This window comes from Thermochaetoides thermophila, assembly GCF_000221225.1.
Source record: "Thermochaetoides thermophila DSM 1495 unplaced genomic scaffold scf7180000011814, whole genome shotgun sequence".
NCBI lineage: Eukaryota > Fungi > Ascomycota > Sordariomycetes > Sordariales > Chaetomiaceae > Thermochaetoides > Thermochaetoides thermophila.
The window spans coordinates 1,837,046-1,849,702 of NW_006383030.1; the positions used below are offsets into that span (position 1 = coordinate 1,837,046).

Sequence of the window (12,657 nt, forward strand, 5' to 3'; positions counted from 1 at the left end):
ATGCGAAGGAGTATGGATAGGACCGAAAAATTTTGGACTATTGTTCTCGCGAACGTCGGTCTTCGAAGCATCTTCGGGGCTGGTTATCTCATATTTGCTGTTCTGTTTCTTTGGCTTCCAAGTTTGAAGTCTCGTTGGTTTGAGTTGTGTATACTTGTTACCGCTGTTTACTTTATTTTTAACTCTGGCGGAATGAAGCACGAATGGAACTGGCTAAGGAAGCATGGACAATGTTCAGGAATGAGCAGTCATTTTGTTTTGGATGAATATTGGTGGCATCTCCGGCGGTAGGGTGGTGTTAGAGATAGTTAGGAAATGGATGAATCTATTCCTCAAGCTAATATGTGTATATGTCTTCTCATCGCAGCTTAGTGAGGTGTTGGACTTGGTTCTCCGCTCTGGTCTGACGTTTCACCTCAAAACACAATGCCCAACGTGAAGCAAATAGTTGCTTCTGGAAATGGAGTACTTGTCGCATCCTTGTTTGCATTACCAAAGGGCCGTTGTTTGATCATGTTCCGTGACATTAACTCTGTGAAGTTGTCTCTGCGCGTAGACAAAAGGCGGTTTTTAGCCTAGACTGACATGTGAGATGCTTTAATCCCTGAGCATTGATTTTTCCATCTGCGAGACCCGCTGGCGGCTGGCCAGACAACCAAACGCCAAGACTAAGCCCCACTTCTAATTCGCGGGAGAACACCCGCAAATATGTGCGGCAACAAACTTTTTCCTCCTCCCTTACTCACTTTTCATCCTCCAACATTTCCTGCCAAACCACAAAGCGACGTCTTCCCGTCACTTAACCACGCCGCCGTCATCATGATGGGCGTCTCATAACTTGTTCGTCGGATGCTCTGATCTGGACACTAGGCAAGGCAGGGAAAACACAACTCAATGCCTGCGCAGCAGCAGTGGCCGGAGCAACGATGGCAGTGCCGCCTGCTCCTCATCCGCCACGCGGAAACAGTCGACAACGTCGCAGGTGTTTAGTACGGTCGTCTCCCGTTTGCCACCGCTCAGCTAAGAAGCATCTTACTGACTCGATATCGCAAGTGCAGGATCGCGCAACTCACCGCTCACTTCTCACGGTATCTTGCAGGCGCGTCGGCTGGGAGTGTCTCTCGCTGCGCAGGCATCTTGCATCGGTTCGGTGAAGCGTGTGTTTGCGTCTGACCTGGACCGTGCTGTGGATACGGCGAGGGAGATAGTTGCTGCGCAGCGGCGAGGGGATATCGGCGTTGCTGCTGCGACCACGGATGGCGAAGGCCATGCCAATGGTGGTCATGAAGATGGTGATGCATTTTCCACCAGCACCACCACCACCTCTCTCCTAGCTGCTCGAACTCTAGAGGTTGTCCAACTTTGCGAGCTGAGGGAACGCGACTTTGGTGGCGCAGAAGGCAAGAAATTTCGCGCTGCTGGACACGGTCTTGCCGATGCAGGTGCCGAGTCTCGCGAGAGCATGCGAGCACGGGCAGAGAAATTTGCGCGAGAGCATCTTGTGCCTGTACTTATGGATCCTGAGACTGGGAATGGGGCCGTTGTCGTGGTCGCCCATGGCTTGATCCTGGACGTGTTGCTTCGTATGTTGCTGGAGAAGTTTGCTCCGGCTGAGCTGGCCCGGCTGACTGAGACTTCTAGCACGTGGCAACATGTTGTTTGGGGGAATACTGGGTATGTTGAGCTGGTCGTGAGGGCTTCGCGAGCTGCCTCTTTGGATGACATGGCTGGCGAAAGCACGAATGAACCCTCACCAGCTTCGGCCTCCGGATCGCCCGATGGTGAACCCGTGGTATCCGGTAATAGGATGCTGCAGACCTACCAGTCACTGCTGCCTGCAAGGCACAGTATGTCGATGTCAGTTGTCGGCATTAATGTCTTGCGACATCTCGAGGGCTTGAAAAAGACCCGAGGTGGCATAGGCAGTGCCCAGTTTGATAAGCGGCAGAGGACTATTGACTCGTTCTTTGGCCCTGCGGTGAAGAAACCGAAAACTGGATAACGAATTTTGGCCTACCAGAAACGCCTGCAGCCTTGCATTTCAGGACTGCAGGTCGTGTTTATACCATTTGGTAAGCTTTTTTTTTTTCTATGTTGCAAAACGTTTTGCTTTTATGATGAGAGAAACATGTTCACAGACCTGTACTGAAGTACTATGTGGAAAAATCTTGTCCAACCGCTATCTGAGAAGCTGTTCAATATCTGGTTTCTTTGCCTTTCTACATTGAAAGACTAAAATCGCTAATTCGTGGAAAAGCTCTTCTAGGTTTGCGCCAGTCATTATCTGGTGGACGAAGCTCAGGAGAGGGGGTAATGATAAATAGAAGCACTAGCTCTGAAGAAATACAAACATCTGTGTGGTGTTTTCGGTATGCTATAGTGCTCTGTGTCTTCGGTGCCTTTGCTCTGCTTGGTCATCATGGCTATCTTCCTGGACCATGCCTTCCCCGACGTTGTGTATCTGTTCAAATGCAGTATTTACATATACTTCGTGATCCAACTTCAACCTGGAGATTGTGTAGAGAACTTTTCTCTTCCTATGTTCTTGCTAGCAATTTTGCGTTTGTGCTTATGTAGCTTGACGACCGTGTGGTGTGTAATATTCACCTATGTACCTGCTATCTGCTCTATCATCAACATTCCAAAACACATATTCTTTCGATTGAACATTCAAGTGGTTGGGAGCAAAAACATCATCTTAAGCAGAGTTGAGCTTGCAAGGTCACTTAGCAAGGCCATGCTCAGCCAATCAAGTAAAATGAACAAAAAGTTCCGCTGATACTCTTCTGTTAGCTTCGGCTTTCAGTTGACGACCGGAATTGGAGAAGTGGCATATCTCAGTCAACGACAAGTCTGGTAAGCAGAAACAGTAAAAATATGGATGCACCCGGGATCGAACCGGGGACCTTTCACAGAGCGCATTTCAGAATGCGAAGCGAAAATCATACCACTAGACCATGCACCTAAACATATTCTTAGCGAGGGGGATGAATCAATAAGCTATATATTCAGCGAAGGCTTTGCGGGACTGGAGCAAGGAAGTTCGCTCCGATTTCCGTTGTCTGTAAATGGTGTGCATTCGTATCGGCACGCTAGATTCTCTGTAGTTTGATTGTTTTTTTTTATCTTTTATTTTTTAAGCCTCGACTGTAAGTCCGTTATCTTCCTTTGGAGAATGATACCCCAATAGTCAACATAGCTGCTAAGCAGCCGTTACTTCATATCCTTCTCTGATCTCACTCACCCTCCTGAGTATCGTCTTTCTCTCTTCTTCCCTGGCTCTTCATTCTGGGCTTCTGTAGCAGGCAGCCTCTCCCTTTGACACATCTTCTGCAACTCATGCATAAGCTTTGGGCTCACCGAGGGCACCCGCCCTTTTCACCATTCCGCGCAAGGGCCAATCTTACATTCCACTCGGATTCGCCATCACTAAACGTTCGCAGGTGCCACCAATGTATCCCCTTCATCGTTCTTCGCCCACTCCGGTGGTAGCCAGTCCTTCCATCTCAGCCAAAATGCTCACTTCACGGTCATCGCGACAAACCTCTCAGGATGAGGCCAGTGCGTCTGTCGAGGGGTATGCACCCGTGGCGGCTCGCTCTCCTTGTCCTCGGTCTCGTCGCCCTCGGATTCTTTGAGGTACCCTCGTACGGACTTGCCTTCGACGTATTGGATCAGTATCAGGTACACTGGTCGTTGTTTATCTGATTCATCTGGGTGGTCCTTAAGTAGCTCAAAGTTCCATGCACCGTAGAAGGTTGGAACAGGCCGTTTCTCTAGCCTAAGATGCTGGTAGGCCTGCTTCAGCCGGCCGCATGCATCAGCCTGCCAGATGTAATCTACATCTGCCGACTTCATCCGTACTTCTTCATCGTCTTTGGTTTAATAGACATCGTCGCGTATCTTGGCGACGTAAGTGACAGACGTATCGTCGTCCAGACGGCAGGCAACAGTAATGGAGTGCTCACCTTGGTGGAGCATCAGTGAAGGGCCGATTGTGAGGTTTCGCTTGCCAGCGGGATTCAAATTTCTGAAGATCCCCTTGGGTAACAAAGAATGTCCGAGCCAGCATGCAGCTTGTCATTGGGCTAGCGCTGTGTACTTGCCGGGCTTGTTGTTTGAAAGAGCAATGATTCTGCCAGTCAACTATATACATTTCAAAAAACCAAAAAAAAAAAAGTTCTGGTTATGGCTTCCCCTTGTTTGGTCCCTGGAGTCCGTTGGCATGAGAGAGAGCATGTCAACCAGCTACTTCCAGCTACTTCAGACTTTCATCGCCCGGAGCGGTAGGGCCAGCCATTGATCCGTTGACCATTGAGCAGAATATAACTCTTCCATCCGTAGGTTCCTTTTGGTCTAGGTACCTAATAAAAAGGGAGTGTATAGAGATTAGGGAAGGCTGAGTCGAGAGTCAGCCACCCCGGGCACATTGCAATCATCCATTGTTATATTACCATAGCTCATGGCTACCAATTATACAACACCACGCTCGACATCTACCCGTCTATCTCGTCGCATACCATATCTGTCATCTCAGCCGCGTCCTATCTACAGAACTACATAGCGGGCAGATGAACTGAACAAAAAGCAACGAAGCACAGCTGTCAGCGAGATGTACCCGATAGGCATGTAGTTCGTCTAGGCAGATAATAGGCAGACCAGTCCACCTCAACAGTATGATGTGAGCAAGTGATGTTGATGAAGCCATCAAAGAAGTCCAAAATCAACCGACCCCTCTGTTCATCCCTAGGCTCATTGACCATACATAATCACCGAAGCGCCAGCAAAAATGAAGCAGTCTATCCACACATCTTACGCGCCTTGTTCCCATCGTTGATTCTTATTTTTTATATAAAGGGAAAAAAAAAAGAAATAAGAAACCAGCCCAACCATACTTATCCCGATAATTCGTTACCATCCCATTCAATTACGTCAGAGCTTGCTTCCTGGAAAATGACGGTGATGTCGCTGCTGAACCTAGGAACGAGCAACCCTTCTCCTCTTGACGGGATTCCCAGTGCTCTCAGCTTCATCCCCTTCGCCAGCAGTGGCCTCATCCCCCGTCGCCGTGCCTATCGGACCAACCCTATCTTCATCCTTAGCACCAGCTGTAGTGGGGCCAGTAGTAGTTTTATCTTGCCCGCTCCCCGACCCATTCCCAGCAGTGGGGACAGCAGTAGAGACACTAGCACTGGCAGCAACGCTCGCCCGCCTAACCAACCCCATCGCAGCAACCGCAGCCGCCGCCGAAGGAGGGGGCACACCAGCCCTGACCTCTGCCGACCTCAACTCAGCCAACAACTTCTCTACCTCAACAAACATCGCCCTCGTATCGTTCACGACCCCAAACTCATCCACCTTATACCCCAGCACGCTATCATGCAACCCCGTGATCGCACTAGCACCTGACCCGGAACCTCCCGCACCGCCCGACGCGGGAGACGAAGAGTTCGCAGAGCGCAGGAACGCTGGTCCAGGGCCGTGATGCGGATCGGGGTTGTACATGATCGCATTGGCGAACATATGCGCCAGCTCACGATCCAGCTGGGATGAGTTGATGATCGATTTGGGCGGGACCAGATCCTCGACGCGGGGCATCCAGACCGACGACGCGTTTCCGTTGCCTCCTTCGATGGGGCCGCCCCCCTCGGCAGCAAGTTGTTGTGCGATCTGGGTCGCGGCACGGTTGCCGTGGTTGATGGCCGTGCGGATGGACTTGAGGTCTTGGGGATGCTTGACAATTTTGTGATAGCCGGGGGCGTCCTTTTCGCGAATGGGGGCTGCGAACATGTTGGCTGAGCGGTGATGGATGATTTGCTCCATGGCGGAGAAGCAGACTTTGTTGAAGTGGCGCGTCCAGAGGACGATGGCCGGCGCTGAGGGGGGCTCGGATGAAGAGGGAGCGGCTGAGGGTTGTCGCGTGCTTGCGGACGGGGCGGGCGAGGGGGTGAGCTCGTCGCGTTTGCGCTTGACAGAGCGTGTGGTGTGTGTACGACCAGCAACGCTCTCATCAGCTGTAGTGTCACCTTGATCTGTGGGTTGGGGCGTTCCCGCTTCGTCCTTGATTTTTGGCGCTTGTGAATCGGCGGGCTTCTCTTTGTCCTTGGGCAAGGGGCTTGCCGCCTTTGTCGGTTGTGCGACAAGAGCTGCCTGAGAGGCGTCGGCGGCCTGGCCCCGAGGCGTGCCATGGGTCCGACCGAGCTTCCGTTTCGCGTTCGGGGTCTCTGGGTGCTGCTGATCTGTCTTTTTCGCTATCGACTCCTTCGCCTTGGCCGACGGCGGAGCCGCGGGTTGCAAGACGGGGCTAGTCGGCTCGTACCTTGGGCTTGGAACGTCCTCTCCGAGACGGAACTCAAGCCCAAGCTTGGGAGTAGAAGGGGTTGAGTGGGATACCCACTTGGTACCGCTGCCAACGGCAAGTTTTGGAAGAAAAGCCATGGAGGGGGTTTGAGTGGCAGAAGGGATAGGGCTGCACCTGGCCGGGGTAGGTGTCGCCGTCATGACCGGACGAGGATGAATCCGATCGACGGCCGCAGGCCGCGGGGGCACCTGATAAGGTGAGCTGTACAGCCGGGCATATTCCGGATGAGTCGGCACAGGCGATGGCGCAGGCTGCGGTGGTGGAGCAGGCTGTTGGGTATATGGGGGGGGAGAGGAGGCGGAGGTGGAGGAGGAGGAGGAGGAGGAGGAGGAGGAGGAGGAGGAGGAGGAGGAGGAGGATGCGGTGGCTGTAAGTTTACAGCTTGTGGCCGTTGTTGGGCCGGGGCTGCTAGAGGTTGGCCAGGCCGGGGAGGAGCAGGTGCCGGGGGCGCTGGAGAAGTCGACATTACCGGGCTACATCCCGGGGCAGAATGCGACGGTACACCGTGCTGCCGGACTGGCTGGACAGAAGGAGGGGGTACATGAGGGCTAGGGATGAACTGGCCATGGTGAGCAGGCGGATGGAAGGGCGATTGTGGAGGAGGAGGGGCGCTGGTTGTTGATATGCTCGGAGGCACAGGCTGCTGTGTCCTAGCCGGCCCTTGGACAATAGCAGAGTCTTGTGGAGCCCTGACGGGGGAATGAACAACGGGCGCAATCTGGCCCGCAGTATATGGAGGAATAAGGACTTGCTGAGGCAGTGGCCTGCCAGATTGGGTCTGGAATGGCACCTGGCCTGCGTGAGGTGAGTGAGGATGTTGTTGCTGAGCCGCACGAGGAGTAGGAGGGGGAGGAGGAGGAGGAGGCGGCGGCGGCGGCGGTGGCACAGATGACATGGGTTGCAGGACGTTGTGATGTTGAAGGTCTGGTGTTGGCGGCTGCTGCCGTGGAGGAGCCGAGCCCGGACCCTGATAAGGGGGTTCCCATCTTAACTGTCCCTGGATAGGAGGAGGGGCCGGCGGGACAGTGGCCGGATGAGGGGCTTGCTTAGGCGGTGCCGAGACAGGCCCCGGCCGCTGAAGACCCTCTGGAACCGCCGGAGGAGCAGGAGGATGGGGAGACCCTTGAAAGGGAGGAACACCCTGGGGGGGCTGCAGCACTGGTGATGCTCCCTCTGGTGGTCGTGAGACTTCCGGGGGCTTCGGTGCCGCGGAAGGGACCTCCTTTTGGGCAATCCGAGGGGATGGGACGGCTTGAGGAGATGGGATCGCAGGGGAGCGAGGAGCAACGGGAAGAGTCTTGTCGACCACCACTTGCTGTTGCTGTTGCTGCTGCTGCTGCTGCTGCTGCTGTTGTTGTTGTTGTTGTTGTTGTTGTTGCTGCGGTTGCGACTGTAGCTGCTGCTGCTGCTGCTGCTGTTGTTGTTGTTGTTGCTGCTGCTGCTGCGATGGCGGCTGCAGCTGTGGCTGAATTTGCTGCTGCTGCTGTTGCTGTGGAGGTAAAAGAGGGAGAGGGGGACCCTGGCGAACCTCTGGACGCGGGGAAGGATGTGGCAGTAATGGTTGTAACGATCGTGGCCCCTGCTGTGGTAAAGGCGCTGGCGGTGCTGATGCTGGCGGTACTGGAAGTGGTATTTGAGGTGAGGAAGCAGCTTGGGACGTCGGCGTTGGTGAGGGTACGGGTGACTGGGCCGAACTAACACCGTTCACCAGGGGAGATTCCGACGGTTTCGCGGGACCAGTAGCACCTGGAACACCTGCAGCACCAGCATCTCCCGGGAGCACGCCGTTCGCAGTCTGTGGCCGCGGTTCGCCATCTACCTCGGTGCGAGCGGTCAACCTCTCAAGTTCCCGGATCTCTCCCTCCACCCGTTCATACTGCTGCTCCAGCTGACGGATCTCGGCCACAGTCTGACGCACGTAGGCATCCTGCAGCTTGTCATGTGCCGCCTCAATCTTTGCGACATGCTTGCGGGCATCTAGCAGCTTGCGTCTTCTCGACGCGGGCGATAGAGTGCCGTTTGGGGCAAGTAGGTCGGACTGGTCGGCGGCGTCAGGACGAAGCTCCTGCGACAGCAGCCGCAGGAAGAGCTCCTGCAGCGGCTCTGGGCTCAGGCGTCGCGCATCGTAAGTGGCGCTGCTCTTAATGAGCGCGTTGCTCTGGAGGGCTTCGGCGATGCGCGCGAAGGCAGAGGGGTCGAGGCCGTACCGGGCGATCCCGCGAAAGAGCAGCAGACCTTCGAGCGGCGTGTAGGGAGGGGGGGCTGTCAGCGTCGAGTTCATGCCCCAGACTCCACCTCGCAAGCTGTCGAGGGGACGAATATACGTCAGGACGATCGGGAGGGATTAGACAAGAGGAGAGAACGTTCGCTGGGGGCGCTGCCGCGGACGTTGCGCGTGGATCGTGGCTCGTCCTCGTCGTGGTCGCTACGCACTTTCTCCGTGTTTGCTTTCCCTCGACCCGGATCGGCTTGTTCGTCGTCTTCGTTTCGTCGTCGTCGTCGTTGTTGTTGTTGTTATTGTTGTTGTCGTTCCTCGACTCTTGCGTGCCCGACACACGTGGCAGCGGTCGGCCGTGAAGCACTGGGCTAGCGTGGGTCGGAGCCGTCCTCGGCGAGCAAGCCGGGCGTTGAGCAGCGGCGCGCGTCGCTTTTCGCGGGGCCGGCGATGCAGAGACGCACCTGAGACGGAGCACTCGAATCGCAACGCCCAATCTCGATGCGCAAAGTCGAAAATGCCGCGGGGGGGGGAGGAACGCGCCCGTTGTCGTCGCAAGCAGCGATGCTTTGTGGAAATTTTGCAGTCGCGCAGTCTCAATCACGTGATAAGGTGTTGGGCGCGGATGCAGTTCAGCGGAGCGTGATTGATTTAAAAACGATGCGTCGTCTCGGTTGATCGGTCGACAGGCGGGCGAGAGTTTGGCGTTTCACTCACTTTTCCTAGTCAGGTTCCCCTGTCCGCGGCGCTTTCTGGTTGGCGGGCGGGCACTGGCAGTGGTTGACAGTTGGCACTGGCAGTTGGTCTGTGACCGGTTGCGGCTTGCTGCTTGTTGCTTGCAGAGGGTCAGTGTCAAAAGGAAATCTTGTGCCGGCAATCGTCCGACCACCGGAAATATCTTATCGGAGCTGGGGATGTCTTCGATAAGATGCACGCACTGACCTATGGTTCTTATCTGCACTATCGGTGGGCTATCGTCGGCAGCGGTCTGCAGGTGGACTAGTAGTGGAGTGGCGGCAGCCGCCAGTCGGGCAGTCTTGCCACGTTCCAGCCGCTGGCTGGGCTGCCAAGACCGAGGATCGCATGCAGCAGCTCCAGCGGAGCTCCAGCGCAACTCCAGCCCAAGGCAAATCGAAATGCAAATAAAAATGTATCCATTGGATCATTTCGACAAGCCCCTTTGGCTCTTGGCCCGTGGCCCTTGCCTGCTCCAACCCCGCGGACCCCACCACAAGCAAATGAGGGCGCAAATGGCAAGCAAAGCCAGCGCAGCGAGTTCTCGTTTGTGGAAGCACCCGTCGCTCTTCATCAAATGAGACTGCCTACCTTAAGTACCTTTTTTTTTATTGAAGTCGGGTCTTGAGTTTTAAAGCAATCTTCAGGCAGCCATCCCTGTTTAGGTTGCCGTTGTCGGCCCTCCATGACGAAGGGAAATGATGATGAGAGGACAAGGACGCGCGGGAAACACGCGACCACTGCAGCAGGTTCTGCTGGCCCGACCGTGGACGAATGGGGGGGATCGCAAAGATCGACGCTGGCCTAGAGAGGTGCTGAAGAACGCGTCAGCAGGGCTGCAGGGCTGTCCCTAGTACCTATGACAGAGTGAGGCGGATGGCACGGGGTACCCTTTGGCCCCTGCTGTGAACTCAGTGGTGGGAGGGCATCCAGCATTTGGCGGTTAGCAACAGCACATTCCCGAGTCCACAACACAGCAGCTTCACAGCTTGAAACAACTGAACGGCCGAGTCAATGATCAGGAGGATGGATGGATTCAGGGACTGTCCAGTTCTATCCGTAGATGGCCGAGTGCAACCACAGTGTGTCCAGCAACTGTCCAGCCGACAGTCTGCATTAACTGCCGTTTGATGATGCTTTATGATGGATGTGCCGTCGCGTGCCATCGCGACCCCATTATTTGCTGATGCTGAGATCTAGCGAGCGCTGATCTGGCTTTCCGTCCTGCCATCCTTCCTACGACGCCATCCCCAAAGCGGTTGGCGGCACGCGTACCCTGTGCAGCCGGCGCCCGCTTGCCCATGCTGCTGGAACGCCTGCGACTCGCTGGAGCTGCCTCGGATTGCACCGTCTGGGACTGCCCTCGGGGCACTGGGCTGCAGCGGCCGCAGGCCTTCTGAAATGGAAAAGGGGGCCACCTAATCCGTGATTAATTGCTGCTATGTACCGCTGCTAATTATGCCCGGCGCATCCACGATCGCGGCATCACCACCAGTACATCCCCTCCTCGCCGCTGCACTGCACAAGCTCGACAAGCATCCCACATCACATCCCACCTCACATCCCACATCACATCCCACATCACATCCCACTTCCCGCATCCCACTCAGTGCTGTCCAAGATCCTCTCTCTGCGCCGTTGAAAGATTACCTACCTGAACTCTCTAGGAAGCCGTCGGCGTCAGCCGCCATCACCGCTCCCGCTGCCACAATGACTGACGAGGAACTGGATCGCGAGTTCAAGCCAAACGGCCGCCGCCCGCAGTCGTGCGTTGCCCCTATCTGCCCTGCTCGCCCTGAATTCACTCTCTCATTGAATACTCTACTCTCCTTACCGCTGCGCTATGCCTATCGCCGATTGTGACATGGCAGGAGCACAAACTCTCCTCAGAAATGAACTGCTAAGGCTAACGCAACGCGGCGCCCTACGCGACGCCAATCCAGTGCCATTGCTCAGATGTTCTCGCAGGAGCTGCAGGACATCTTCCGTATTGAAAACAGCATCGCCGACTTGGACGCTCAGGTCGATAAGAGGTTAGTAGTTCTGCCATTTCAAAACGCTCCCCCTCTGGAGTCCCTTAACCAGCTGTTGACCCGTTAAAACCATAGGAGGAAACGCATCAGCGCTCAAACCTCCGAGCTTGAGGCCCTCGAGGCCCGTATCCGCGAGATGGAGCGTCGCCTAAAGATGCAGACTGGCGGCGAGCTCCCTCCCCCTGTCCCGGCTAGCACCAGCACCGCCCCTCCGACCCCCCAGAAGGACGTCATCCGCGAGCAGGATGAGGAGCAGGAGGCCGGTCAGGACAAGATTAAGAGCGAGCAAGCGGCCGAGAACAAGTACGCCGCTGCCGGCAGCAGGCCAGGCACCACCCGCCCAGGTCAGCAGGCTGTCTCCGGCGCCCTGCCGCCGACCCCCATTGGAAGTGAAGGTAAATCACCATCATCCTCCTATTCTTCTGCTTCTGAAACGCCCGTCTTCATTCCCCGTGCTCCCCGCGTTGTTCCCCGGATACAGCCCCCGCCCTTCGGAGGACGAGCAAGAGCGTCCCCCTTCGTCGAGCGCGACTCCGACTCGATCATTTCCCTGTCTACGAGCTCAGCTGTTACTGACTACGTGCTTGTGTCTGGACCAGACGGCGATGGCGAGCGGGATACCTAAGCCTGAATCTTTCTTTTTCTTTTTTTTTCCCCACTTCCAAACAAAAAGAAAAAAAAGAAGAAGTCTTTGGGTTTTTGGGCTTGACGACTCTGCGAAGACGCGATCGCGATCCTTCTTGCCGGCGGGAACGACCACGATGCGATGATGGTTTTTATCCGTATACCCCCTTTACTTTCTACTAGACTTTGGTAATTTCGCTCCTTCGACCTCCGCCAGAATGGACAGACTACTCGTCGGAAGACTTGCAGAGACAGTGACAGCGGGCTTTTTGTGAGAGCCCACGATGACTAGCCAGCCCGATATGCTGTGTTCCAAGTTAGAGTCAGGGTCTAACTCAAGTTATCTCCGTTGCCGCTGTCTCAGCCATACATGGCGGAGCATTTCTTTTTTTTTTTCTTCTTGCCCATTTAAGGGCTGGTTTTTTATATCTCTAACATGGCGTTTGGCTTTTGCACTGGGATGTCATGATGTTGGAAGGAGGATAATTGAGTCTTGTCCTGGGAGACCAACCAGCAAACCTGTACATATCTCGCATATTATGTCATACCTTTGGACCTCCTCCATCTTCCAATCCATGTTGGATATGCCATTCTCGCGTTTCGTGCCTCTGGTGATTGGAGTGCTAATGTTATGCCAAACTATCAGCCGAATTAAACCAGTGAGGCCAACCTCCCCCCCCCCCTTCTCC

At 55.1% G+C, this 12,657-nt stretch overlaps 3 protein-coding genes and 1 non-coding gene across 4 annotated transcripts; 2 read left to right on the top strand and 2 right to left on the bottom strand.

Moving 5' to 3' along the window:
• Nucleotides 1-894: 894 nt before the first annotated feature.
• Nucleotides 895-2,002, top strand: CTHT_0015180 (phosphoglycerate mutase-like protein; the record flags this gene model as incomplete). The annotated part of the gene is made up of 2 exons (XM_006691964.1): nucleotides 895-989; nucleotides 1,054-2,002. The coding sequence occupies 2 exons, from the start codon at nucleotides 895-897 to the stop codon at nucleotides 2,000-2,002; spliced, it is 1,044 nt and encodes a 347-aa protein (XP_006692027.1).
• An 876-nt stretch (nucleotides 2,003-2,878) lies between these two features.
• CTHT_0015190 lies at nucleotides 2,879-2,965 on the bottom strand. The gene is given in 2 exon segments: nucleotides 2,879-2,916; nucleotides 2,928-2,965. It is a non-coding gene; the product is annotated as a tRNA-Ala (tRNA).
• A 2,012-nt stretch (nucleotides 2,966-4,977) lies between these two features.
• CTHT_0015200 (uncharacterized protein) lies at nucleotides 4,978-8,642 on the bottom strand (the record flags this gene model as incomplete). The annotated part of the gene is made up of 2 exons (XM_006691965.1): nucleotides 4,978-6,834; nucleotides 6,903-8,642. The coding sequence occupies 2 exons, from the start codon at nucleotides 8,640-8,642 to the stop codon at nucleotides 4,978-4,980; spliced, it is 3,597 nt and encodes a 1,198-aa protein (XP_006692028.1).
• A 2,127-nt stretch (nucleotides 8,643-10,769) lies between these two features.
• CTHT_0015210 (uncharacterized protein) lies at nucleotides 10,770-11,969 on the top strand (the record flags this gene model as incomplete). Its single annotated transcript, XM_006691966.1, has 3 exons — nucleotides 10,770-11,077; nucleotides 11,255-11,344; nucleotides 11,420-11,969. The coding sequence occupies 3 exons, from the start codon at nucleotides 10,770-10,772 to the stop codon at nucleotides 11,967-11,969; spliced, it is 948 nt and encodes a 315-aa protein (XP_006692029.1).
• Nucleotides 11,970-12,657: the final 688 nt, after the last annotated feature.